We start from the raw sequence: 27,663 nt of genomic DNA, 5'->3' as shown, positions 1-27,663 counted from the left end.
CTTTATGATTTCTTTCCTTCTGTTAACTTTAGGTCTTGTCTGTTCTTCTCTCTCTGGCTGCTTAAGATGTAGAGTTAGCTTGTTTATTTGAGCTTTTTCTTCTTTCCTGAGGTGGGCTTGTATTGCTATAAACTTTCCTCTTAGAACAGCTTTTGCTGCATCCCATAGGTTTTAGAGTGTCATATTTTTGTTGTCATTTGCTTCTAGGTATTTTTTAGTTTCCTCTTTGATTTCTTCAGTGATCCATTGGTTGTTTAGCAGCATGTTGTTTAGTCTCCACATGTTTGTGTTTTTTGCAGTTTTTTTCTTGTTGTTGATTTCCAGTTGTATAGTTTTGTGGTCAGAAAAGATGCTTGATGTGATTTCAATTTTCTTAAAGTTACTGAGGTTGGATTTGCAGCCCAGGATGTGATCAATATTAGAGAATGATCCATGTGCACTTAAGAAGAATGTGTATTCTGTTGCTTTTGGATGGAATGTCCTATAAATATCTATTAAATCCATCTGGTCTAATGCTTCATTCAGGGCCTGTGTTTCCTTATTGATTTTCTGTCTGGATGATCTGTCCATTGCTGTAAGTGGGGTGTTAAAGGCCCCCCACTATTATTGTATTATTGTTGATTTGTCCTTTTAAGGTTGTTAGCAGTTGCCTTATATATTGTGGTGATCCTATGTTGGGTGCATAGATATTTAAAACTGTTATGTCTTCTTGGATTGATCCTTTGATCATTATGTAGTGTCCTTCATTGTCTCTTAAAATATTCTTCATTTTAAGGTCTATTTTGTCTGATAGGAGTATTGCTACTCCAGCATTCTTTTGATTCCCATTTGCATGGAATATTTTCTTCCATCATCTCACTTTCAATTTGTATGTGTCCCTGGAAATGAAGTGGGTCTCTTGAAGACAGCATATATATGGGTCTTATTTTTGTATCCATTCAGCCAGTCTATGTCTTTTGGTTGGGGCATTTAGTCCATTCACATTTAAGGTAATTATTGATATGTATGTTCTTATTGACTTTTTTTTTTTTTCTTTTCTAGGGCCACAGGATATGGAGATTCCCAGGCTAGGGGTCTAATTGGAGCCGTAGCCACTGGCCCATGCCAGAACCACAGAAACATGGGATCCAAGCTGCATCTGCAACCTAATCCTCAACCCACTGAGCAAGGCCAGGGATCAAACCCGCAACCTTATGGTTCCTAGTTGGATTCGTTAACCACTGTGCCATGATGGAAACTCCTTATTGACATTTTATTAATTGGTTTGGATTTGTTTTTATTGCTCTTTTTTCTTCCCATCTTCTCTTGTTCTCTCCTCTTGTGGTTTGATGACTATCTTTAGTGTTGTATTTGAGTTGATTTTTCTTTGTTTGTGTATCAATTGTAGATTTTTGGTTTGCAGTGACTCTGAAGTTTTGATATAAGAGTCTATATATATATATATATATGATTGTTTTAAGTTGTTTGTCTCTTAATTGCAAATGTATCTCCAATGTCCTGAATTTGTACCCTTCTCTTCTCACAATTTCTGATTTTGGTAGCATAATTGTGCATGGATGTTTTCTTATCTTTACTGTATATCTGCCTTTACTGGTGAGCCTTATCATTTGTGGTATTTTTATTTCTGGTTGTGGCCTTTTCTTTTCTGCCTAGAGCAGTTCCTTTAGTATTTGTTGTAAAGCTGGTTTAGTGTTACTGAATTCTCTTAGCTTTTGCTTATCTGTGAAGGTTTTGATTTCTCCTTCAAATCTGAATGAGAGCCTTGCTAGGTAAAGTAATCTTGGTTGGAGGGTTTTTCCTTTCATCATGTAAAGTATATCATGCCACTCCCTTCCGGCCTGCAGAGTTTCTACTGAAAAATCTGCCGATAACCTTATTGGGGTTCCCTTGTATGTTATTTCTTTTCCCTAGCTGCTTTCAAGATTTTCTCTTTGTCTTTAATTTTGGTCAGTTTGATTAATATGTGTCTTGGGGTGTTCCTCCTTGGGTTTGTTTTATATGGTACTCATTGCACTTCCTGGATTTGAGTAAATGCTTCCTTTCCCATGTTAGGGAATTTTTCAGCTATTATCTCTTCGAATATTTTTTCTGTCCCTTTCTCTCTCTCTCTTCTTCTGGCACCCCTGTAATATGGATGTTGGTGCATTTAACATTGTCCCAGAGTTCTCTGAGACTCATTTGTTTTCAATCTTTTTTCTCTTTTCTGTTCTGCATCTGTAATTTCCACTAATCTGTCCCCCACCTTGATTATTAGTTCTTCTGCCTCCTGTATTCTGCTATTGGTTGCTGCTAATGAATTTTTTATTTCAGTTATTGTATTTTGCATCTCTTCTTGCTTAAGTTTTATATCTTGTATTTCTTTGCTCAGTGTTTCCTTTAAATTATCCGTCTTTGCCTCCAGTTTATTTCCAATATCTTGCATCAACTTCAGCATCAACAGTCTAAAGTCTTTTTCCTGGAGGCTGAGAATCTCCTGATCACTTAGGAGATCAGATAGGTGGGGTCAGATATTCCCAAAATGGCCACCTCCAGAGAAAGGCATGCTGATGAATATTCCCAAGAGCTTTGCTTCCAATGTCCTTCCCCCACCACAAGCCACATTCACCCCTGTTCTCTGTCTTTTCATTTTTATAGGTTTTTGGTGTGGTGACCTTTTTGCAGACAGTAGAGTTGTAACCTCTCTTACTTCTGGTGTCTGCCCTTGTGGCTAAAGTTGGTATGGGGGGCTTGCTGTAGGCTTCCTGATGGGAGGGACTGGTGCCTGCCCACTGGTTGGTGGGGCTGATTCCTATCCTTCTGATGGGTGGGACTTTGTCTCTGGGTGAGATTAGAGGTGGCTGTGTGCCTGGGGTGGGGGGTCTTTACTGGTGGGTGGGGCTTTGATCCCACCTGGATTGTTGTTTGATCTGGGTCTTCTCAGCACTGATGGGTGGGGTCAGATATTCCCAAAATGGCCACCTCCAGAGAAAGGCACGGCTGATGAATATTCCCAGGAGCTTTGCTTCCAATGTCCTTCCCCCACCACAAGCCACATTCACCCCTGTTTTCCCAGGAGGTCCTCCAAGAATTGCAGTCAGGTTTGACCCAGATTCCTATGGAAACTTTGCTTTGCTCTGGGACCCAGTGCATGTGAAATCTGTGTGTGCCTTTTAAGAATGGGGTCTCCATCTCCCCCAGTCCCGTGAAGCTCTGTGCACAAGCCCCACTGGCCTTCAATGCCAGATGCTCCAGGGTTCTTTCTCTCAGTGACAGATCTCCAGGCATGGGAATTTGATGTGGAGCTCAGAACTCTCACTCATGTAGGTGAGTCTCTGTGAACCAGTTACTTTCCAGTCTGTGGGGCTTCCCACCCAGGAGGTATGGGGTTGCTTATATCACATAATTGCTCCTCCTACCTCTTGATGTGGTCTCCTCTTTGTCTTCTGGAGTAGGATATCTTCTTCAAAGTTTTGAGTCCATTTGGTTGAAGGTTGCTCAGCATTTGGTTGTAATTTTGTTGTTTTTATGAGAGAAGTTGAGCTTCAGTCCTTCTATTCCACCATCTTAATCCCATCTTGGGAATGTTCATATTTAAAAAACAAAAACCACCACCACCAACAACAATAAGAACCCTTAAATGTACTCATTTCCAAGTATCTGAGGAATAATAAAGACTGCCTATTTCACATGTTTGTAAACTTGGTTCTTTCATTTAAGATGATGGTTTTCTTTTTAAAGGTTAGCTTGGTTTTTAAAAAAATTAGCTGGTTTATAGTTATACTGGCCTTAACATAAGGGTAAAGAAAATAAAGTGCATTAATAGTTCGTGACGTATATCTATTAAGTATTTTGCTAAGATAATATCTTTAGATTGGTTGACTTCATTTATTTACAAGATTTATAAATGAATTACTCAGTTATACAGTTCTACATAGGGACATAACTGTGGTGGTGCTAGAAAAACTAATAAGGAGCTTTTAGCTTTGTCATTTCCAATGAAAACTAATTTGGTTTTCTTCTATTTTAAAATATTGGTAAATATTGAAATTTTAAAAAAATTATACTAGGTCAGTATTTTCCAAAGTGTGTTTTTCGGAGCACTAGCCCTTGCTTATGTGCTCAATAAAATAAAGTTCCGAAATCAAATTTATTTTAGAAAAGTTATTTTTTTTTAATGGCTGCTCCTACAGCACATGGAAGTTTCCAGACAAGGGGTCAAATTGAAGCTGCAGCTGCTGGCCTACACCACAGCAACACCAGATCTGAGCCATGTCTGTGACCTACACTTCAGCTTGTGCTGGGTCCTTAACCCACTGAGCGAGGCCAGGGATCAAACCTGCTTCCTCACAGAGGCGTTATGTCCTTAACCCACTGAGCCACACAACAGAAACTCTGAAAAGCTGTCTACAGTCTTCTCAGAGGTTCACAATTCATCTCACTAGATAGGGGTTCTGAGAAATCCTGTGACGAACTTGCATATCTCAGTATTTCTCAAATTTATTTAAATATGGAAGCTTATTTTGTATAACACCCATTAGTACACTGCAGACCTAGAGTTCCACAGAACACAATTCAGGTATAACTGTTACTGGAGACATTATGAATTGTTTAAAATGAGGTTTTTTTTTTCAGCATTTCTTCTGGTATCCACTGCAAGATAGAGGGAAACACAAATGCAGTGTACCTCTAGTGTTTGTGATAACACCAAATTTTTTTCAAGCCACTGAGCTCTACTAAAATAGATGATTATGTGTAAAGTGGTGTCAAAAACCCATAGTTGCCTAGGAATCCCTGAGGTATAATTTTATGTTCCACAGGTCACCACCACCAGCAGTCGTCTCAGCCAGGCTGTGGAGCTGGCTTTACCACCTCTTACGTTCTCTTAACTGATATTTCCAGGATGTTCCTCTTGTTTTTATTACATCCCCCCCCCCCCCGGATTCTCCCTGAATTCCCCAAAGAATGGAAGTAAGTTATGTTTACTGATGCAGTTCTGAAGGCATAGGGCTGACAGAAGAATAACAGAGAGACTGTCTCACAGTCATTTCAAATGTGGCTAAGTGCCCACAGCACAATGGCTTTTAGGCCTTCCAGCAGCCAGGGTTACAGGGAGCCTTGGCATCAGGACTCTCCAGGCACCTCTCTACTATGGAGCCCCAGTGACAGTCCTCCTGGGGCAAGAGGAGATAGGCCTTGCACTGGAAGGGAGGGCTTCATCCTCTCTCTGGGTCCAAAGTTTTGGGAACAATTCTCTCTTTAGGCAGAACCCTCCCCACAATCTGAAAGATGTGGTCTGCCCCCCGCCCCCCAAAGAAAACCTAGACAAAGCAATCACATAGAAGACTTTTCCAAGTTTGGTTTATTTCATCATAACCCCACACTAACCCCTCAAAATCCAGTGTAAATTATGGTATGCAGAGTGATAAATTTTTATTCTTCAATCTTTCCCTTCAGTGTGAGGTGAATAAAAAAATATAAGCTACTATCTTTACCTTTAATCCTATAACCTCTCTGAGCAAATGTTTGGCTCTAAAAGGCATGCATGTGTGCATGGGGTATACATACTCACACTTCCAGGAAGGAGCCAGACTTTTCAGGCACAGGACAGACTATCCAGAAATAGGAAAGATAAAAACAACATTTTTTGAACCATAGGATTTAATTCTACTGAAGTGAACAATTTATCCAATTCACAACACTAATCAGGACACTCACCAACTATAGAGATCTTAATGTCATCAACCACACTTCAGGAAAAATTGCTCATTTCCATGTACTTGGGGAACCAGAGAGGCCATTTTGGTAAAATTCTACATTCAAAGTCTTCTTGAAAGGTGAATAATCTCTGTTTTAAGGGTAGTTTTTTTTTTTTTTTTTTTTTTTTTTTACTGCATTCTTAAAAAAAAAATTGAAGTCTACCAGACATACTGGTTCACTTATTCTAGTAACTTCCCATAACTTGGCTGTTAGCGAAATAAGTTTCTGATCAACGAAAGAAGATAATATAAACTGTATTCCTTAAAACCTTACTGGAGAGGATCTTTCTCAGTATCCTTAGATCCTATTCATTTTTATTTTTGAAATAATAAGTTTGTGTTCATCTTTGCCTTCCACAGCAGATTTGCTATAGCAGTGGAGCACGAAGGTTAGAGGCACATACAGATGGGGCACTGAATTGGGGCAGCTCTGTGAGTGGTAGACCTTAGGAAGTGATCTCAACTCCCAGCAGTGTCCTCTCTGTAGAGTGGGTGGACCTTGTGGAATTGTGACGAGAATAAAAGAGAGAAGGCCTAGACCTGGGGCACTGTAATCACAGAGTAGAGAAGAGCTGCAAGAAGCAGGCTCTGACGACAGTAAGACATGACTATTTTGAGCCAGAGAGTGAGAAGACACCATCTGTGTAGTGATCTGTTCTAGAATTCCTAGGATCTACATCAAATAGACTTAATTTCTGCAATTCACCTTTTAACCCATTCTGAAAAGTGAGGCATTACCTCATTGCTCTCCTATTCTTCAAATTTTCCCAATTACTACATTTCTTTGATCTCTGCAAAGTAATTTTTTTTTTTCAGTGACCTGAGCCACAACAGTGACAATGCTGGATCTTCAACCCATTGAGCTACCAGGGAACTCTGAATTATTATTTATTTTTACCCCCAGTTATAGGTTGTCATTGGCCTAGAAACCAGCCCTCATGTCCATTTGAGTAGTGAGGTCTAACTCTGTCTTCAACTATTCAGGATTTAGTGCCCTCTTTGGTCCATGTTCCTCCCATCTTTTTCAGTTTGAAGATGTTTTCCCTTAACCAAGAACCTAAAGTTGGGAGTTCCCGTCGTGGCACAGTGGTTAGTGAATCTGACTAGGAACCATGAGGTTGTGGGTTTGATCCCTGGGGGTTAAGGATCCGGCGTTGCCGTGAGCTGTGGTGTAGGTCGCAGATGCAGCTCGGATCCCGTGTCACTGTGGCTCTGGTGTAGGCCGGTGGCTACAGCTCCTATTCAACCCCTAGCCTGGGAACCTCCACATGCCATGGGAGCGGCTCTAGAACAGGCAAAAAGACAAAAAAAAAAAAAAAAAAAGAACCTAAAGTTGAATAGCTCTGATTTTCAGCTCTAAACAGTGTACCCTTCCCCAAATTCCCCAAACTCTAAGCCTTTCCTTGATTTCTTGCTACAGAAGAATATTTTCCCTCAGGATATCCTATTTTTGCTGCATTTGGTGTATTTCATGGATTTCTTCTCTCTAAGCATCTTGACAATCTCCTGAAAAGACTTCATTAATTCTTTTTGAGTTTAATATTGTACACTTCTTTTATACATACCTGTGTCTTTAGAAACCAAGTTCATTTGAAAACTGACTCCATGTGCAGCTACATAGATTTCTTTAGATGCCACCTTCTTTTCATATCAATGTAGCTTCAATTGTCAGAATTTAACTTATTAGACTCTCATTTTTATCCCCCTTGGATCATACTTTAAAGTCTCTGACTATGCATCGTTGATTTTTTAAAAGGCCCATCTCTTTCCAAGTTCCAGGTAGGTATTTGAATATACGCAAGGTTACTTTTATTCTCTAATAATATACAAGAACTCTTAGGTGTCACAGTTGCTTTTCTCCCAAGGTTCTCTTCTACCTGATGAACCAGGTAACAATTTTTGTTTTTTTTTTTTTGGTCAATACTAAGGTGAGTAACAATTCCACTCGCTGCTTTCTGAACATCTAAGAGAGCAAATTGTCATACATGCCAAGGAATAATTTGTGTGTTCTTCATTTCTTGCACAAGCTTTCATTTGTTTTTCTTTTTATGGCTCCACTTGCAGCATATGGAAGTTCCTAGGCTAGGGGTTGAATCAGAGCTGTAGCTGAAGCCTACAACACAGCCATAGCAACGCTGGATCTGAGCTACATCTGCAACCTATGCCATAGCTTGAGGCAATGCTGAATGCTTAACCCACTGGGAGGCCAGGAATCAAATCCACATCCTCACAGAGACAATGTGGGGTCCTTAACCTGCTGAGCCACAACCGGAACTCCTTAGGGCCAGTTTTATTGTTAAAAAACTCAGTAATATCAGAGATATTTCTGCTTAGAACAAAGCTTTTCACACTGAATCATTAGGGACTTATAAGTCAATGTGGGCTGCAACCACTATTATGAAATGAAATATAAGAGAAAAGCAATAAAATAGAATAGGAAAAACAGCCAAGTGCACTGCATGTAGGGAGACTATTGTTTTGTGAAATTTCTAGTTTTATGTATGTATACAGTGTGTTTTCTCACATGGCATAAAATGTATTTCATAGTGTGGGTCATGAACTAAAAACTTTTAAAATCCATATCTTAGATATTGTATGATCTTAGATACATTATTTGTATTGCCATAATGAAAAGTATAAAAATATAAAACTATGCACATATGCATGTATGTGTATATATATACACATTTAAAAATTATAGTACAAAACATAGAAACATAATGACTTTTACCACTCCATCTGTTGATAGAAGATAGTTTAAGAGCCTAGCAGCTTTATTTTAGCTAATAATATATGATAATGCATTTTTAGGTGCTTCTTAAGAAATACCGTCTTTGTGGAAATGGATTTATTCTTAGATATTAGAACTCTATTTTAGTACTAGAAAATCCAATAAGTGGTTGAATCAAATTACTGGACATTCATAGATATGAAGCAGCACATGAAAATGTCCTACAGTATATAATTTAGTGTTTCCATTTTTTTTTCCATGAAGGGTGACTGGTGGTCACATGGTAAAGGACTAGAAAATCCCTTCCAACCACCTTATGACACTAAGAGCACCCAAAGGAGCGACTTTCAAAAACCAGCATGTCCATTGGTTTCACCAGTCAAACATAGCAAGTTACAAAAGCCTTCTTATGGAATAGGTAAGGTCAGCACTGGTAAAAACCTCTTCTCCATTGTCTCCAGTTCCTGCTATCAAATTAAGATGTATTGGATGTGCTGGCACTACCTGAGAAAATTGTCCTCTATAGGAGTTGAAAATATACATGCAGAAAATGCAGCCCTTGACAAGTTTGTTCTTTGTTCCCTCCTGGGGGACAACATAGCTTCAAACATGCTTGATATAACATAATAAAAATTATAATGATCATTGACAATACGACCCTCCAAGGCAGAAATTTAGTAGCATTCTGCTCATTATTGTCAGAGAACTTTAAAAGTTGTAACTGTTAAAATAGTGGACAACACCAGAGGACAATGTTTCTCAAAATGCACTTTGAGGGACACTAGTTTTTATGACATTTATAGATACTGCTCAGAAAAACAGAGGAGGTCAAATGTTTTGCAAAAACTGAATTTACAAAGTTAGAGGGTTTTTTCTTTCTTTCCTTACTACAGAACTCTTAAAATCCTATTTTAAGTGCAAGCACAATGTATTTCTGAGAAGAAGAATAAAGAATGCTGGGTTTCCTCAATATCGACAACTTCATCCTTTTTCAGACCATCTCACATGACTGGTATTCCACAAGACATAACTTGGGAAATATTCTTATATACATTCTTAATACATTTTAAGATCTTAAATTTGTTTTACCTTACAATATCATTATAATAACTGAAGTCTTTCACATTTTTTCGAGTTGTATCTGTTTCTGAACCCATGTCTTACTCATCTCCACTGCAAAAGTAGGATTTTTAGCAAGAAAAGAAGTTCAGGATCAAGTCCAAACAAAAATGTATTTATTGACTAACCCCTCTGGTTCTCACCCCATACAAAAGTTCATAAACTAAACCTCAAATTTTCTAAACATGACAGTAGGCAGCATAGGAGTACTTATCAAGGTCAACAGTCCCTCGGTTTTAGCCTTCTGGCCTCTGTGATTGGCCAGTCTAGTTAAGGATACCAAAGGCAGCTAGACCAAAGGTCAGGACATTTGAAAATGCTCATATTTAATATGATTTCCACCTCAATGGTGGTAAGTACAGAGAACTAAATATTAGATAATCTACCTCTTCTTGAGAAAAGTAGCATCTTCTGTTTCAAGATGCTGGACTGAGCACACACATCTAAATCTCCTGCCCCTCAAGACCCTATTAAATGACAGCAAAACAATCAGCCCATAAAGGTGGAAACAATGGGAGGAAGACCTTTCTGGAATGTGGGAAGGAATGGAAGTCTGTTGATGGATGAAAGAGAGCAAAGAAAAACAGCTTAGAATGTATAGAAGGAGATGCAGCAAAGAAGAAACAGTCTGCCTGTGGAAAAACAAAAAACTAAGAATCTGTAGGCTTAGCAGATATAGCAGAACAAAAAGAGGAAGGGGAGAATCAGAGAGATACTTGAAAGTCTGTCTCTTAAATAACTGCTCCAGTCATGAGCACTCTACCCATTACCAACATTAAAATTGCTACAGCCCACTTTTCCAGCTAGATATCAACTACCACACTAGTCACTTTAGCATTTCAAACTGGCCTTCTATCCTATTATTAATTTATGAATGGACAACTAAAGATTAGAATTATGCCAAAGTTTTTGTTGTTGTTTTTTTTTTTTTTTTGGAGATAAAGTTAAGAAAATATCACAGAGCATAAGAGAACAATAACAACAGAAACTTAGAAAATATGAGCGAATAGAATGGAGAATCAGTCTGGGATGTCCCACTTTTCTGGAGCTCCAGAAAAGAGTACAGATGAAGATGAGATAATTATCATCATAAAACATACATTAAACTTTTACAAGCGCTTTGTAAAACTTTCTTTTCTTTTCTTTTTTTACTTTTTAGGACCATCACCGGCATAGTTCCCAGGCTAAGGGTCAAATCAGAGCTACAGCCACAGGCCTACACCACAGCTACAGCAACACGGGATCTGAGCCGCATCTGTGACCTATACCACAGCTCATGGCAATGCCAGATCCTTACTCACTGAGCAGGCCAGGGATTGAACCTTGCATCCTCATGGATCCTAGTTGGGTTTGTTAACTGCTGAGCCACAAAGGGAACTCCTGTAAAACTTTCTAAATGTTTACTCACTCAACTTTCACACCAACCCTATGGAATATACTAGTGTGGTAATACTTTTAATAGTCTCATTTTTCAGATAAGAAAGCAAGTGCAGGGTTTAATTTGCCCAAAGCTACACAGCAAGTAATTGGTGTTTGAACTAAGTCTGACTCTAGTACCTATAAAAATAACCAGTAGTCTACATAGCCTCCAGAATAATAATAAGAAGAAAGATTTCCAACATAAAAGGGAGCCATTGAAATGGTCTACTGAGTGCTTCAAAGTATGAAGGGAAAAAAGGTACACGCTTATACGTCATTACGAAATTGCAAAACAATTATAAAGAGAAGATTCTAAAAGTTTCCATTAAAAGAAAAACAAGTCACCATCTAAGAAATAAGAATATGGAATCAAGCAGTATGGACGAGCACAATGGAATTAATGTCTTCAAAGTTCTCAAGAGAAACCGTTTCTAACCTAGAGGAGAGGATTTATTTGACATGTACCCTAGAACCCCCTTTTTTTTTTCCCAAGTGGCACTGAGCATTGGACCTACTGAGAAATAGATCTAGACTTAGCAAAATATTTGGCCCCTAAGGGAACAAATTCATGTAATTATATTATAATGCTATTTAGTAGTTTTCGAATTTAGCATCATTCTATAGACACAACATAAAAATTTAAATATGGTTACAGATCAGAATTATGTGGGTCTTAAGAAAAATATACAGTTGACAGAAGATGGAGAGTAGCAGAGGAGAAGGGTGCTAACATCATTGTTTAACATATGAGTCCTCAAGAGATACTACCCAAAATAGATGAAACACAGAGTAGAAGATTAAGATCAGTCAAAGGAACTAATACAAGAACCAATTTCTCTCCCTAGCCCTGGCCTCTTCACAGAGCATCAAGTTTACATATCCAAGCAACTACTTACCGTCTCTTTGGGGGTAACTAATTTCCTTTTCCGGTTTAACCTGGCTAGAACAGTACATTTCATTCTCCCCCCTTCAAACCTATTCCCCCATCTCAATAAATGTCATTTCTATTCTCCCAGATGCTCAAGTTTCAATAACCTTGAAGTCATTCAAAAACTCCCTTTACATCCATTCCATCAGCAAATCTTGACACCTCTATCTCCAAAATAGAGCCCTAATCATCTTACCAATGTAGTACAGCCAACTATTCCCACTTCCTTTCTTCCTCTTCCATAAAGTTTTCCACACCATAATCAGAGGACTGATTAATGATATCACTCTCCTCCTTTAGAGCCTCCAGTTATTTGTCATTATTTGTAGGATAAATTTCAAATTCTTTGTCATGGCCTACATGGTCCTATTTGACCTGCCAAATCTACCTACTTTATTTCCTATTGCTCTTGACGTCATGCTGTGGAGATTTAGACAAACGGCATATAACTCAGCCCCAGGAGGTAGAGAATACTCTTTGAAAGTCATGCTTGTTTCAGAACCAATTTAGGTACTTATTTTTATATTTCTGTAACTTAATTACATAGTCTAATAAATTAAATCTGAGCATAAAAAAGCAGTTGCTTCTATAAAACATTCAAAGTCGAATACTTTAGAAAGATTTGCTAAAAGGTCAATCACTAACTTTAAAAATGCTAATTAAGTGTGGGTAAAATAACTGTGAAAGAGGAGCTGGAGCGAATTTTTTTAAATCTTAAAGGACTTTGTACTCATTTTCCTTCAGACGCATTTTTAAGTTTCCATTCTCTGTTAAAGAAACAGAAACTGAAAGGGATGCATTAGGATGTGTTTGTGCAAGAAATACAAAGTGGAATTCCAACCAACAGACACTTCCTCCGAGAAAATGCCTTGGCACTCTGATAAAAATTTGGTGAATGAACTAGTTAAAAGCAAAATAAGTATGCTATATGTAATTTTCTATGCTTCTTTGCCTTAACTGATTTTTTTGTTAACCAATCAGGCCTGCAGTTTCTCATAAGGAGCAGTTGTTCCTTCTCTAGTTTGATACGGGATGTGGTGGAAGAGACAGAAAAAGAGGCTTTGTTCTGGGTGATCAGGCAGGGCCCAGCAATTTCAGAAGGGAGCCCCCCAAATCAGCATCTGTAGATTTGTCAATTTTCCCATAGAGGAATCCTCCAAGCTTCTGCCTGGAGTTGGGGACAGAAAATCTTCAGTTCACAGTTTCAACTGTTCCCTGACTCAGAGGCATCAGCTGCCTCCAATTCCCTTTACTGGAATGCTGTGGCATGAATTGGCTTGATTTTCACCCCACCTCCCCCTCCTCAAGCACTTAGCTTCCAGTTTTCTGGGCTCTACTCAAGTCAGTTGCCACTTACTCATCTGCTTTCCAGCTTTCAAATTTGTTACTATCTTTGCTCACATTTAATCCTCTTTTTTTTTTTTTTTTTTTCTCTTAAGGCTTTAAGCCCTTTTAATTTCTTTACTATCATTGTACTAGAGTTTGGGAGGGAATTTGGGCAAATATACATGTTGAATTTGCAATGTTTAACTGGAAATCACCATCAACACTAACTCCCCCTGGAATTTTAATATTGGTTCAGCACATAGAGTTGTTTGATTCTCAGCCCATGATTTCAATTTCATCATCTTGTTTTACTCAGTTTATGAAGTGGGAATAATAATTCTTGTTTTGCAAGATTGTCATGAGAAATAAATAACATGTAAATTGCCCAGGCCAGGGATCCAACCGATCCACAGCACTGACAACACAGAATCCCCAATGCTAGGCTACCAAGGAACTAGTATTATTGATTATTGCATTGTACTAAGTTAGTTGCTGAGTTGGAATCTAGCTTTGGGAACCTGGCCTGGAGGTCTCCTTTTCTCCTTCCCCTTCTGTCCCCCTCTTCCTCCTCCTTTCCCCCTCTTCCTCCTCCTTTCTCCCCCTCCTTCTTCCTCTTTCTCTCTCTGTTCTTTTATTGATATTTTTCATTGCCAAGATCATTATTATATTCCAGGTCCTACCACAATACCTAGACTCAACAAATATTTATCAATTAGTTTAATGATAATTATGTTTTATTCAATAGATTATTCATTTTAAAGTCATAACATAAATATACACACTGCAGTATAGGCCTACAATTTATTCATATTTAAATGGTGTTTCACTATTAGATGAGAAAGATTTTTAAAAGAAAATATTTTATGTAAATTTTAAAATATGGATATAAACTTGTCTGTGTAGGCCAGGTTTTTAATGTGTGTGTGTCTGTGTGTGTATATATATATATGCATATAGACAAAGAAAATGTGTATATAAACATTAATAACAAAAGTCATCTCATAGTCATTCTGTTCCATCAGCCCACTTAATTACGCCTGGTTTTTGGCATTTCAGCTATGTCATCTTGTACCGATAATGAAAGTGCCCTTTATGTCTTGTACCACCACACAATTTCCTGGCTACCATCCATGGTCAGTTCAACAAATGGCTATGCTCCATCATATCTGAGTCCCTGTAAGAATAAGTGTTCACTTTTGGTTTTATATAATAAAACTTTATAAATTGGAAAAGCTGATCTAATTTGTGAGGGAATTCTTCATATTTCAGTGAAACTTTGGCTATTTATCAACTATTCAATATTTTAATGTTCTTTTCAATTGCAAATTCAGATACAGTACTATTATTTTTTAAAGTAGGTTTTAGTTTGTGGTGCTTCTTTTATACCAGGGTGTAACAACAATGATTTCTTGCTATAGTTATGTTAGGCTTTTTTTTTTTTCCCCACTGTATTTTGAAAATCTGTACTGTTACTTTAGATTAAAAATCTTTTTATAGAAGATGAAAATAAATATTATTTAGAAGAATGAAGTTTCTAATAGAAAAATAATAGTGATGAATGTTTTTTAAGGAGATACAAATGAAAAGTTAAGAAAATTTCTTGAAGTAAAATCTGCTGCATTCCCATCAGTACGAGGAGCAAGTTGTGTGTTTTGTTGATAAAATATAGATGGCCAGACACCAACTTGTTTGGTGTATCCTTGTTTAGAAAATTCCTGCTTTAATTAGATCAAGTTTCCAAGAAACAGAGAGTGGATTTCAAACATTCTTTATAGACTTTGCCTTATTTTTTGTAAGCCTCATCTAACAAAGCTTCTTTTAAGTAATTATTTTGGGTCCAATTTGAATTCTTGAGTAACCACTAAGAACTTGAATATCTTCTTTGATGTTTTCCCACTTAGATGATGTCCACTATTATGGGCTTCTTTTAAAAATCTCATATGTTTGCATAAATGAACATGAAAGTTATGTCTACTTTTAACAGGTATAATTTCTGGGTAAAGAATTTCTTTCTATAATAGTCCAGAATTCTTTTCATATCCCATTATTAGTGCCCATGAAATTTTGTTATTATTTTTAAGATTCTGAGAGGTTCTAGGTCACTGTATAAAAGATGATCTGTTTTAATTGATTTAATTGACTTCCTTCGGAAGTATTTGTTTGTTAATCTGCATAACAAGCCTCTACAAAATTTAGTTTCTTAAAACAACAATCATTTTATTTGCTCATGATTCTGCAATCTGGACTGAGCTCAACTGGGCAGTTCTTTGACTGGTCTTGCTGGTGAGCACTTGAGTGGCTGAAATTTATAGCAGGTCATACAAGGACTGGCCTCATTTAGGATGCTGGAATGATTGGGCCTGTTATGCTCCATAGTCTGTACATGTGCTTTCTCCAGCAAAGTGGATGGACTTCTCACATGGCAGCTTAGGCCTTCCAAGAATGCAAAAACAGAACTTGTAAATCTTTCTTAAGGTTTATGCCTGGAACTGGCACAGTGTTACTTCTGCCACATCCTATTGGTTGAGGCTGATCACAAGGCCAGTTCATATTCACCAGGGGACTGTACAAGGATATGAATACTGAGAGGCCTGACTCTTTAGGGCCACCAATGTAACAGATTATCTTAATGACTTTAAATAGTTCTTTCCATGAGAGTTTAGGAATGGCCAACTCTTCACCTTTTTCTCAAAATGTCCTTAAATTGCCCTTACTTTTTAATGAAGGAAAGTACAGCTGGGTACAGAATTCTAGATTCATGGTTACATACATTTTATACTAGAAAGATATTCCATTGTCCTCAGGATTCTATTGTTATATCAAGTCTGCATATAGTCTAGTTGTTGATCTTTAGTAAAAGATTTTTTATGTCCTAAGAGGGTCTTTGTATACAGAAAGTTATTTATAGTTATATGTGATTTAAATTAATATTCTAGTTTTAATATTATAAATTTTAAAATATTTCTTTAAGCCTTTACTTTTAAAATATTGTATACCATTAAAATAGTAACTTTCACTTGTTCTTTGATATTTAATTATCTCAGGTTGAACAAATGAAATACTCCTTAATGATTCATTTACAAATAAGTCAATTAAATTCTATTAATAGTTTATTATTTTTTATTAATATTTTAAACTGCAAGTTTGTTGTTTAATTATATTCTGTTTTCTTCTTAAACACTTTAAATACTTAACAGGGAAAGTGGAGAACTTTGACAATCTAAACTCTGCCAAATAAAGAATTCTTATAAATCTAACAAATTAAACCTGTAAATATAGTAAATGCAAACATATCAAACATTTTAATATGGTTTATAAACTTAATTATATCTCCCTAAAATTGTCAATACCAGCAAACTGTCAGATCATATTTTCTTCTGCCACAGTATACTATATAACTAATTACATAATTAAACGTGTTTGCTTTGTCAGCTCTATATTTAATCCTAAACCTTCCCAAAGTGAAAAGATTCACTTTTAGAAGTGTTTTGGCTGGTAGAATACTGGTTTTGAATATTAGTAAAGTATTAAAGTATTTGTTCTGAAAAAAATTTACTCTGTGACCAATCGTTACTTATTACCCCATAGGAAAAATTATGCAATATACTATTTGTATTAAATCTTATTAACGGCTAGGTATTTTTGTGATCATTACAGAGGGCTTTTAATAATGATAAAGATTTTTGCTCTATGCAGTTCTTTTACTAAAACATCAATTTGGTAACTTAAATTCATCATACCTTAAGTTTTCTTTACAGTAAGGGGATGTGAATTGCATTGTCCAAGGATAGTTTCATGTGTGGAAAGTTGCTGGCATTGGATTTTAAGCAGGTGGGAAATATATATGTTTCTAGTTTGCAGCAGATCCTTGTTTGCCCCAACTGTTATTGCCATTAAGGACAGCTGCACTGTTAAACAATTGCCCTTGATTGTTTTTGACAAATGCCTCTGGGGAAAAGGCTATTAACAATAAGAGACATTGAGGTCATGTCTATAAAGACAAGCCCTCTGAAAGGGGTTTCCAGAGAAATGCCAGCCAGGTTAAAAAATAATTATTTGAGTTGGTTTTGTGGGAAGTTCCAAACCCAGTGGTTCTTTCCTGTGGCTACTAAGCTTCTTGCTGATTTTCACCATAAATTCAGGGCTATTTCCAAGACATATGCAGAGGTAGGGAGAAGGACATGAAAAGTGGGCCAGTTAAAGACCTGCTTTTATTAGAGACTAAACTATTTTCCTGAATAAATGCTTCTAATTTGTAAGCCTTTGGTTAATTTCCAGAGTTCTGAAAAAGTTGATTTTGCTTATTTTTGCCAATGTTCTCGTTACTTTTATAGAGAAGCATTCCTACTGATGTCCTATCTCTTGTAGTTTACATGTTGTATTTTTTCCCAACCTACCATCTCTCTATTAACTTTGCCCATGATGTTGTTCATAGAACAGAAATCCTAATTTTGATATAAATCAAGTTTATCAAGTTTTCACTTATGGTTTGTGCATTGGGTGTTTATGATGAGTTTTCTTACCCTTAGGTCACAAAGGTGTTTTCCTGTATTTTCTTCTCTTAATTTTATCATTTTACCTTCATTAATTCCATCTTTAATCCTAGAGCCCACCTTTATATGCAGTGTTAAATAAGAAGACTATTCCGTTTTTTTCCATGGAGTGAACAGGTTTTCTGGATACCATCTACCATCTACTAAACAATCTACACTTTCCTCAGTAGCTTGTGGGACCTCTTTAATTTTATGTTGGGGTTCCCTATATAAATAAGTCTGTCACTGAACTCTCTGTTATGCTTCTTAATTCTCAGTCCTTGAATCATTACTAAAATATTTTAATTATGTATATTTTTAGCTTGTCTTACTATCTCATAGGAAGATTCCCCATTCTTTGCTCTTCTTTTTCACAGGTAACCTCTCTATTTATGGACCTTTACTTTTCCATTTTGACTTTGGAATTTAGGACATTTGTCAAAATATCCAGCTAGAATTTTGTTTGGGCTGTGCTGAAATTATAGATTAATTCAGGAAAAAATTTCACCTTTATGGTAACATACTATCCATCCTAAGAGAATGGAAAGTCTATTCAGCTCTATTTTTATCTTTTAAGGGAGCTAAAATTTTTTCTCTGTAGAGGTCTCATGAAGTCTTAGCTAATTTCTAGAAATGTTATACTGTATAGTTGTATTCCTATAGGGACTGTATCTTTATTTTTCATTTTGTTTTCTAGTAGGTTGTTTTTACTATAACAAAGTAGTAAAAGAATCTGTTTGCCTTGCCACACCCTATTCTTACTATTTATCAATTCTACTGTTTTTTCTATTCAGGTAATTGTGTTATCTGAAAATAATAACAGGTTTTTTTCTTTTCCTTTACAATCATTATACTACTTTTTTCATCTTGTACAATATTCACCAGACTCTCCATTAATATGTTAAACAGTATAATTTTAGTTGTGAGTAATTATGGGTGTAATAATTTTTCTTTTCCTTAGTTTTTGTCTTTTTAAGGCAACAAAAAATTTTGTTATCTTCTTCTGTGTACCTTAGACACACTCCTTGATTTATTTCTATTCTTATTTGAAATCTTCCTTTAGGGGGAGTTCCTGTCATGGCACAGCAGAAATGAATCCAACTAGGAACCATGAGGTTGTGGGTTTGATCCCTAGCCTCACTCAGTGGGTTAAGGATCTGGTGTTGCTGTTAGCTATGGTGTAGGTCGCAGACATGGCTCAGATCTGGCCTTGCTATGGCTGTGGTGTAGGCTGGCAGCTGTAGCTCTGATTCGACCCAAAGCCTGGGAATCTCCATATGCCACTAGCACGGCCCTAAAAAGCAAAAAAAAAAAAAAAAAAAAAGAAAGAAAAAGAAAAGAAATATTCCTCTAGGAATTTTTTGAAACAGTCTGTTTTATTGGAAAACATTCTCAGGCCTTCCTTGCCTTTGAATTTTTTTTTTTTTGGCTTTATAGTGAAATGAGAGTTTTATTGGATATAATAATTCCAAACTTAAACGTTTTTCCCTTTAATATTACAAAAAATCAGTCATCATGTTTCCAATGTTGTTGCTGTGAAATTTGATATAAATCTGCTTTGTAGGTAATCTATTTCTCCTCTTTGAAAACATTTAGTATATATTTTGTCTCAGATGACCTTAAATTTCTCTATACAGTATCTTAAAGTATGAGTTTTTTCTTATTTACCATACAGGATTGGGAAGAGAGTGAAGCAAGTGAGAGGTGTAAGGTGTGTAAGGTAAAGAGGGACCTCTCCCAGGATTATGCATGTGCCTCCTTACATTTTTGCATTCCATGGGTCTCACATGTCTCATCTTATTAATGGCCCTGCTACCTGTTTGATAATATGTGAGCCCTTTCAATCTGAGGTCTTTGGGCTTTCTTTAATTCTTAAATATTTATCATCTCATTTCTTTATACAGCTCCTTTTCTTTATTTCTTCTAGGTTTCCTGAATTCTAGTGTTGGTATTTGTATCATCCATGTCTTGTAGCTTTTCTATATTTTTATGTCTTTATCCTTTCTGGCTGTCTTCTGGGAGAGCGTCTCAGTCTAATTTTCTAGTTCATAAATCTTGTTATCTCATCTCTTTTATTTCAACTATTATATTTTTTCACTTCCAACATTTTATGTGATGATTTTTTATGACCCCTTATTCTTATTCTCTGTTAATAACACCTTCTATGACTTTGAGGATATTTGCCATGTTTGTTTTATCCTTGGTGCATAGGTTCTAAAAATTCTATGGTACATAGCATATACTTTAAGTTTGCTGTCTTTCTTTAACACTGTCTCCCTAGTTTATCTAAGTCATGTTCCCCAAGGGGAATTATCAGCCCTGTGTGGGCAAAGGCTAGAGACCAGGGTCTGTCTTTGTGCCTCCCAGGGAATTTAAGGAAAGAAAATGCAGGTTAGGCTGAAGGGTGTCAGGCCCCACAAAATCAGTTTTGACCATTTTTATTTGTTGTCCCTATTTGAGACCATTCCTTTAGTCGCAGCTCCATTCATTTCCCCTTTCAACTACGAAAAACAGGCATCACTGAGAAAAGGCAATCTCTGGATGTTTTTAATCCACCAGCAATGACAGTTGCTAGGGGAATGGTGGAGGAGGAAATGCCCAAAGGGGCTTCATGCATCCATTTTCATCAGCTCCTTGCCCTGGAGGGACTTCAGTGCTGTTCCAGTGTTACTAGGTTGACAACAGATGGCTAGACTGTTGCTGCCACTTTCTACCACCCTGAGGCAAGCAGTGATCTTCTCAAGGCAATGTAGGTGAAAGTCAAGAGCACATTTTAAAAGCTCTCCCCAACCTATTCTCTTCTGGCTACATCTGATCTCCCTAATCTCCAGCCCAAGCTGCTACCAACCTTTAATACCAGTTCACCAAACCCTTTGGTTTGCTCATAGTTTTTTATTAGTTCATCATGCTTCTTTTCTTCCATGGTTTCCCCTTTTGTCAGGATGCAAAAGAGCTCTCCCCTTCCTAACTTGGAAGTCCCTTTCTATTTTGCCCTGGAATCCTACAGACTTTATAAACATTGTCTTTAATCCTCACAACTCTGAAAGCAAATTATTTTTACTTATTTTTTTGGTGCCCTCATGGCATGTGGAAGTTCCCAGGCCAGGGATCGAACCCCCACGACAGCAGTGACAATGCCAGATCCTTAACCCACTGAGCCACCAGGGAAGTCCGAAAGCAAATTATTATCATCCCCATTTTAGAGAAGAAGAAACTAAATCTCAGTTAAGTGATTTGTCCAAAGTGACATAGCTAGGAAATATGGTATGGTAGAGCCGGAATTTGAAAACACATCTATTGTATCCTGAAGCACATGCTTTGGATACTCCATTAACCCCACATGATTAATGCCTAAATTTAGAGCTGCTTCACTTTACTCATAAAGCTATCAAAGTCCTGAAAACACTAACCTTCTGTGAGTTGGACCATGGTGTTCAGCCCCAAACTGGTAGGCTTTTCGGAATTGGTGGAAAAAATATGTTATGATTAGTATTTTTTTCAGTGTAGTAGTTGTCCACAAATTCTTGCTACATTTTTGGCACCTGGTGTTCTTTTGTGTGCTAGCAAATTACTAAAGGAAAGGTAATGACTAAGTAGAAAATGAGTTCTTAGTGTCTGATCTCAATCAGAAATCAAGAAATGTTATCAATTAGAATTCTTCCCTGCTAGCTAGAAAAGATTGCCATTTCACATCATGCATATATAAATATTTGAATACTCATCGTTTCTGCTAGTAAAATTAGTTTATATCGAGGAATATTGAATTGAAATCATGAATGCTCAATAAACATGAATTTACTAACATAGTTTTCTTTCTCTATCCTCCCTAATTTTAAAGGCGTAGTTTTTAAAAATTAAATTTCATTGGAAGTTCCTGTTGTGCCTCAGTGATAATGAGCCCGACTAATATCCATGAGGATATGTGTTTGATCCCTGGCCTAGATCAGTGAGTTAAGGATCCAGTGTTGTTGTGAGCTATGGTATAGGTCACAGATGTGGCTTGGATCTGGTGTTGCTGTGGCTGTGGTGTAGGCCGGCAGCTGTAGCTCTGATTCAACCCCTAGCCTGGGAACTTCCATATGCCACAGGTGCAGACCTAAAAAGCAAAAAAAAAAAAAAAAAAAATTTAAATTTTATTTTTTAGCAGTTAGTGCATGCATACAGTACAGTACAAAATTCAAATGGTACACTGGGATAAACAGTGAAACTGAATCCACTTCTCTCCACCTCTGTCCTTCACTCAACTACTCTCCCTTTGCAACAACCACTGTTATCAGTTTTATCATTCTATAGATATGATAGGTGTACATAATAGATATGATAGGTGTACATATTATCTTATATATTTATTTTTTATAAAAGGGATACATTTTAAACTTTTCCTTGACAGAATTTTATGTCACTAAACTGGGAGTTACTCTGACTCCTTACATAAATTTGTGTGCTAAAAGCAAAAATAAAATGAGTTTTAAAAAGTATTACAAATTTTAAACACAGAGACAAATATAATGAACCCTTATGTACCTACCACACAGATTGAAAGATTATTTAAAAGTGATTTTTAAATTTTATGTTTTTCTTTTTACGGCTGCACCCGTGGCACATGGAAGTTCCCAGGCTAGAGGTTGAATTATAGCTACAGCTGCCAGCCAATGCCAGAGCCACAGCAACACTGGAACCAGAAACTGAACCACATCTGTGACATATGCTGCAGCTTGCCACAATGATGGATCCTTAACACCGAGCGAGGCCAGGGATCCAACCTACATCCCCATGGACACTATGCCAGGTTCTTAACCCACTGAGCCACAATGAGAACTCCTAAAAGTGATTTATAGAGGGTTTAATACTCTTGCAAATTTTCAGAGCCTCTGTCAATGGGAAATGAAAACAATTATGTCTTCAACTACAACTGCAGTAGCCCTTGTGTCTTCCAGTTCAACAGTCAATGTTACCTGGGAATGATTTACACATCAATGTCTCAGAGCCTTTCTAGTAGTAAAAAATAAATTGACAAATGAATTATACTTATGCTTTTCCTAACACTATGTGCAAGAAGCAGATCTAACAGGAGATTTTTAAGTCGTTATTGCATTGATATTAGTTTTAAAAACTATTAGCAGTTCCACATATGAAACTAATTTGATTGTTTTGATTTGGTTCTTTTCATGGAGAAAGAATGATGAATTCATTATGTTATTATTTAGATATGTTTAAGTAACCTTGCATACTAAAATAATTTAGTTTTATTAGCATTTATGAAATAGCATAAATGTTATGAATAATGATTACACTTAGATATGCAAATCTCCTATTTACCCTGGCTTACAAAATCTCTTTTTTCCCCCTTAGTTCCACTTGCCTCTCTTGATACATCAGCAGAATGTCAAAAGAATTTTATAGAACGCATCTCTTTTATACACCAATATGACGCCAGGAAAACACCCAATGAGCCCATCCGGGGAAAGGTGAGATATATTTAGAATCAGTTACTTAATACTTTATGATAGGATAGATTTATGGTGGAACTCTAAGCCTTTTCAAGTCATAATCATCTTAAAGTTCATTTAAACAAACATGGTTATTAAGAGGATAAAATCTTAACTACATGTCATAGTCAAAACTAAAGAATGATGTCATAATTTTGGATCACAGTCCTTGGAATTTGGTCCAAATTATTAAAATCATCCACTTAAGGTAATACCAAGCATTTGATAAAAATTTTTATATGCTTATTTATGTGTGTGGCAGGGACTACATATAAGATTTATAAATTGAAACAGTAATGTAATATTTAATTGCTAGGTTTTTTGCCCCGCCTTTTTTTGGGGGCTGCACCCGCAGCATATGGAGGTTCCCAGGCTAGGTGTTGAATAGGAGCTACAGCTGCCAGCCTATACCACAGCCACAGAAACCCCAGATCCAAGCCACATCTGCTTCCTAAACCACAGCTCACGGAAATGCCGGAGCTGAGCTAGGCCAGGGATTGAACCTGCAACCTCTTGGTTCCTAGTCGGATTTGTTTCCGCTGCGCCGCAATGGAAATTTCTAGGGTTTTTTTTTTTTCCAGCTACAGATGTTTGTTTTCATATTTCACTATAGCTAATAATAATAACATTTCATAACAACTGTTAGTTGTTGGAACTAAGAGACATTTGTGACACAATCAGAAATCTTTAGCTCTATGAACTGTTGTTTCTCTTGTATCCATAGTAACCTATAAAGCAAGAAATGAAATTTGATATGAATAGTCAGACAATCCAAATGATAGAAAAATTGAGAATGAAAGATAATGAGAAGCTGCTCCTTTGACTTTGTTTTTCCCTTCCTGTTCATTTTTTGGTGCACCCTAGTTCATAATTTGTTTAAAAGGTTCACCAGTAATTACTATGCTGTTGTCCTTGGTTTGGGACTAAAGTGACAGCTAATGAGGAGGCAGAGAAATAAGTGCCTGCCTCAAACAGGACTTGAGCTAATACATAAACTCAGTTCACAGCTGCATCTTCCAGAGACCCATGTGCCCTGGTTAATATCAACTTTGTTTTCCTTTCCAGCGACATGGAGTTTTTGTGCAGACAGAGATAAAACCAGGGAGTAGGCCAATAGTTCCTAAGAGAACAGAGGTATTACTGAATGCTCCAGGGCTGTGCTCATCAGAATGGTCCCAAAAAACAGAGAAAGGAAACTCAGCGGAAAGCAAAATGATCTCACCCGGTCTCTGCCGACAAAATTCCCAGGAGTTGTTAGAGACTAAAACTCACTTATCAGAAACAGACGTCAGAGAGGCAGCCAATGCTTGCCCCAGGAGTCCTGAGAGACGGGAGAAGATTGCAGACCCCTATCAAATAACTGCAGTAAATGCTCTTCTCACCAGCCATGCCCCTTTAAATCCACCAGGAAAATGTCAGGATAAATCGGGGTAAATCACCTTCTTTATATAAAAACGTAATCCTTGGAATGTAGAGAAATTTCAGAATCATCATACAGACCTGCACATTCGCTTTTTCTGTTATCGATAATCTCAAAAAGTTACAATTTACATAGATGGGAAAATGAAAAAAAGACAATAAAATACACCAAAATTTAAGTGTGGTCTCCAATGAGTGATGGATATGAAACATATTTCTAGGTCTTAATATTTATACATATAACAACTTTGTTTTGCACAACACTGGAGGTAATTAAATATTATAAAACTTTTAGTGGAGAGGCCCCATTAGGTAAGTCATTAGTCCTGGCACTAGAATCAAACTGGGGTTGGAATTTTGGCTCCACCACATTTAAGTTGTGTGACCTTGGATAAATTACTTAACTCTCTGTTCAGTTTCCTGATCTATAAAACTAGGATAAGAGTAACTTCATAAGGATATTTCGCATGAGATCATGCACATTGATCATCAATGTGATCATATCACTATGACTATAATTAAAATTTCAATTTAAGGATAATATTCTCCTCTAAACTTGAATTTTCCTCCTTAGTCTAAACCTTTGAACCTTTCTATATACAATTAAGAGTGTGAAAACTAAACACATTTCTCTCAGTGCAAGGTATACACCACACACATACGCACACACACACAATTTAAAGGCATGAGTACCTAGAATATAAAAACATCTCCTAAGTTGCTAAAAATTTCCTAAATTGTTTTCTATTTTACTTAAATTATTTCCAGCACTAACTCAACCATACCATATCAAAGTGTGGTATGGCTAATTCTACCAGTTACTCTATTTGGTACACTTTGCCAAAAATGTATCTACTCTAAGCTGTGCTATGTTGCACACAGTGGAAGTAGGTGAAATATTCCTCTGCTGCCCCAAAGAGTATTTATGTGCCCAACAAATTTCCATGAGAACATAGAAGCTGTTCACTGTTATCTGTAGAACTGGTAAGACTACTGGTGTATCTTTATTTCTTCACTAAAGACATTTTAATAATCTGTAAACAAATGGATGCCATTATTAAATATTTGTGTTTGGGGGACCTCAGGTTCTAACAGCATGGCAGATTAAGGCAAATAATGAACCCCTTTCATTACCAACACCCTGCAATGCTGAATAAAATGGAACAATAAACAAATTTATAGCCCAGCTCACAAAACAGAGAAACCCTCACTTCCCAAATAGAGAACTTGCTTGAAGATCTTTCTTTGTCAACACAAGTAGACAACCTCATCATTTTTTTATTGAAGTATTTGATTTACAATGTTGTTTAGTTTCTGTGTGTACAGCAAAGTGATTCAGCCATCTATATATGCACATATTCTTTTTCGTATTCTTTTCCATTATGGTTTATTACAGGGTATTGAATATAGTTCCCTATTCAACATAGCAGGACCTTGTTCTTTATCAATTTTATATATAATAGTTTGTATCTGCTAATCTCGAACTCCTGATTTATCCCTCTCCGCCCCCTTCCCCCATTTGGTAACCATAATTTAGTTTTCTCTGTATGTCTGTTTCTGTTTCTGAAATATCAGACACAACTTAGAACAGATTTACACGGAGATCCTGCTGAATAGCATTGAGAACTATGTCTAGATACTCATGTTGCAACAGAAGAAAGGGTGGGGGAAAAACTGTAATTGTAATGTATACATGTAAGGATAACCTGACCCCCTTGCTGTACAGTGGGAAAATAAAAAAAAAATAAAATAAAATAAAATGAAATAAGTTAATCTGTGGACTCTTTCATTATTTTTAACAGTGGCATAATCTACTGTAGTATAGATATGGTATATCATTGGAGCAGTAAGAATGTAAGCTTTGGTACATTAGGGGAAGGGAGTAAAACTTTTAGCAGATTTGGGGAGAGGTCTTACAGGCTAGGGACTTGAAAAAGATTCTTTTAAAAGTATATATTTTTTGGAGTTCCTGTGGTGGTGCAGCGGAAACGAATCCGACTAGGAACCATGAGGTTGCGGATTTGATCCCTGGCCTCATTCAGAGGGTTAAGGATCCTGAGTTGCCGTGAGCTGTGGTGTAGGTCACAGATGCGGCTTCGATCCAGCATTGCTGTGGCTGTGGTGTAGGCCAGTGGCTACAGCTCTGATTGGACCCCTGGCCTGGGAATTTCCATGTGCCACAGGTGTGGCCCTAAAAAGACAAAAGACCAAAAAAAAAAAAAAGTGTACTTTTTTTTAAGGCTACAGACTTGAATTTTAGTTCACATTGTTACAGAGATGGAACCTTATGGTCTACAATGTAGAGAGATGGAATAGAAATCTCACAAAGCTAGAACATTGGAATAGCTGGTGTTTTAGTACAAGCCAGACTTGAAGAACTCCACTAAGTTTACTGGTAGACAGCAAGAAAGTTTTCCTCTGCCTAAAGCTATAAATAGTAAATAAATCTATTTTATATTTTACTATTTTGTAAAAAAGCAAAACTTCAAGTTGCATCACACTCCAGTTTGGAATATGAGTTTACATGCAGGTCATCTCATAGGACACAAAATTAACATTAAAAAAGTAATCCTACTGGTGATACCACTGAAGTGCCTAACGAAAGCAAAGGCAACCCCCACCCCACCCTGGAGAGATATTTCCACAACCCACAGAAAAAAAGTCCCTGACAAAGTCAAGGTCACAAACAAAAATTACAAATCACACAAAGAAGAAAATCAGACTGAGCAGGAGTACAGCAGTACAACAAAGACAATAACTAAAACCTCACAACTGGAGATAACAGAATTAAAACACTTTCAATTAGGAGATTCCTGGCTTTCTTCCAGTCTGGAAGACTGTACTCTGTAGCCTTTTCTGTTACGTCCATCCCCTCCATCCTCTCTCCTTCTCAGACAGCCACTACTAACAGAATGAACACTTGGATCTGCCTTCTGTGTCTCAACTCTTCTCTCATTATCTTTCT

General features: G+C 36.9%; 1 protein-coding gene and 1 long non-coding RNA gene across 3 annotated transcripts in view; one reads left to right on the top strand and one right to left on the bottom strand.

Moving 5' to 3' along the window:
• The window catches only part of C3H2orf73 (chromosome 3 C2orf73 homolog), a 36,500-nt gene extending 10,037 nt beyond the window's left edge, over positions 1–26,463 (top strand). For both annotated transcript variants that reach the window (XM_003125145.5, XM_085019299.1), the window contains 3 exons: positions 8,731–8,884; positions 23,143–23,258; positions 24,345–26,463. In XM_003125145.5, coding sequence (XP_003125193.1) covers positions 8,731–8,884; positions 23,143–23,258; positions 24,345–24,713 — 639 coding nt within the window. In that variant the 3' untranslated portion in view covers positions 24,714–26,463. The remainder of the gene's footprint in view (positions 1–8,730; positions 8,885–23,142; positions 23,259–24,344) is intronic.
• LOC106508926 (uncharacterized) overlaps positions 1–27,663 on the bottom strand; it is a 138,297-nt gene that overhangs the window by 45,317 nt on the left and 65,317 nt on the right. The gene's annotated exons all lie outside the window — the stretch shown is intronic.

This window comes from Sus scrofa, chromosome 3 (assembly GCF_054392235.1).
Source record: "Sus scrofa isolate SSC_HxYL_T2T_F1_AM1 chromosome 3, Sscrofa_HxYL_maternal_Yorkshire_Landrace_v2.0, whole genome shotgun sequence".
NCBI lineage: Eukaryota > Metazoa > Chordata > Mammalia > Artiodactyla > Suidae > Sus > Sus scrofa.
Note: the sequence above shows the minus strand (reverse complement) of the source record. Positions and strands in the feature narration are given on the sequence as shown.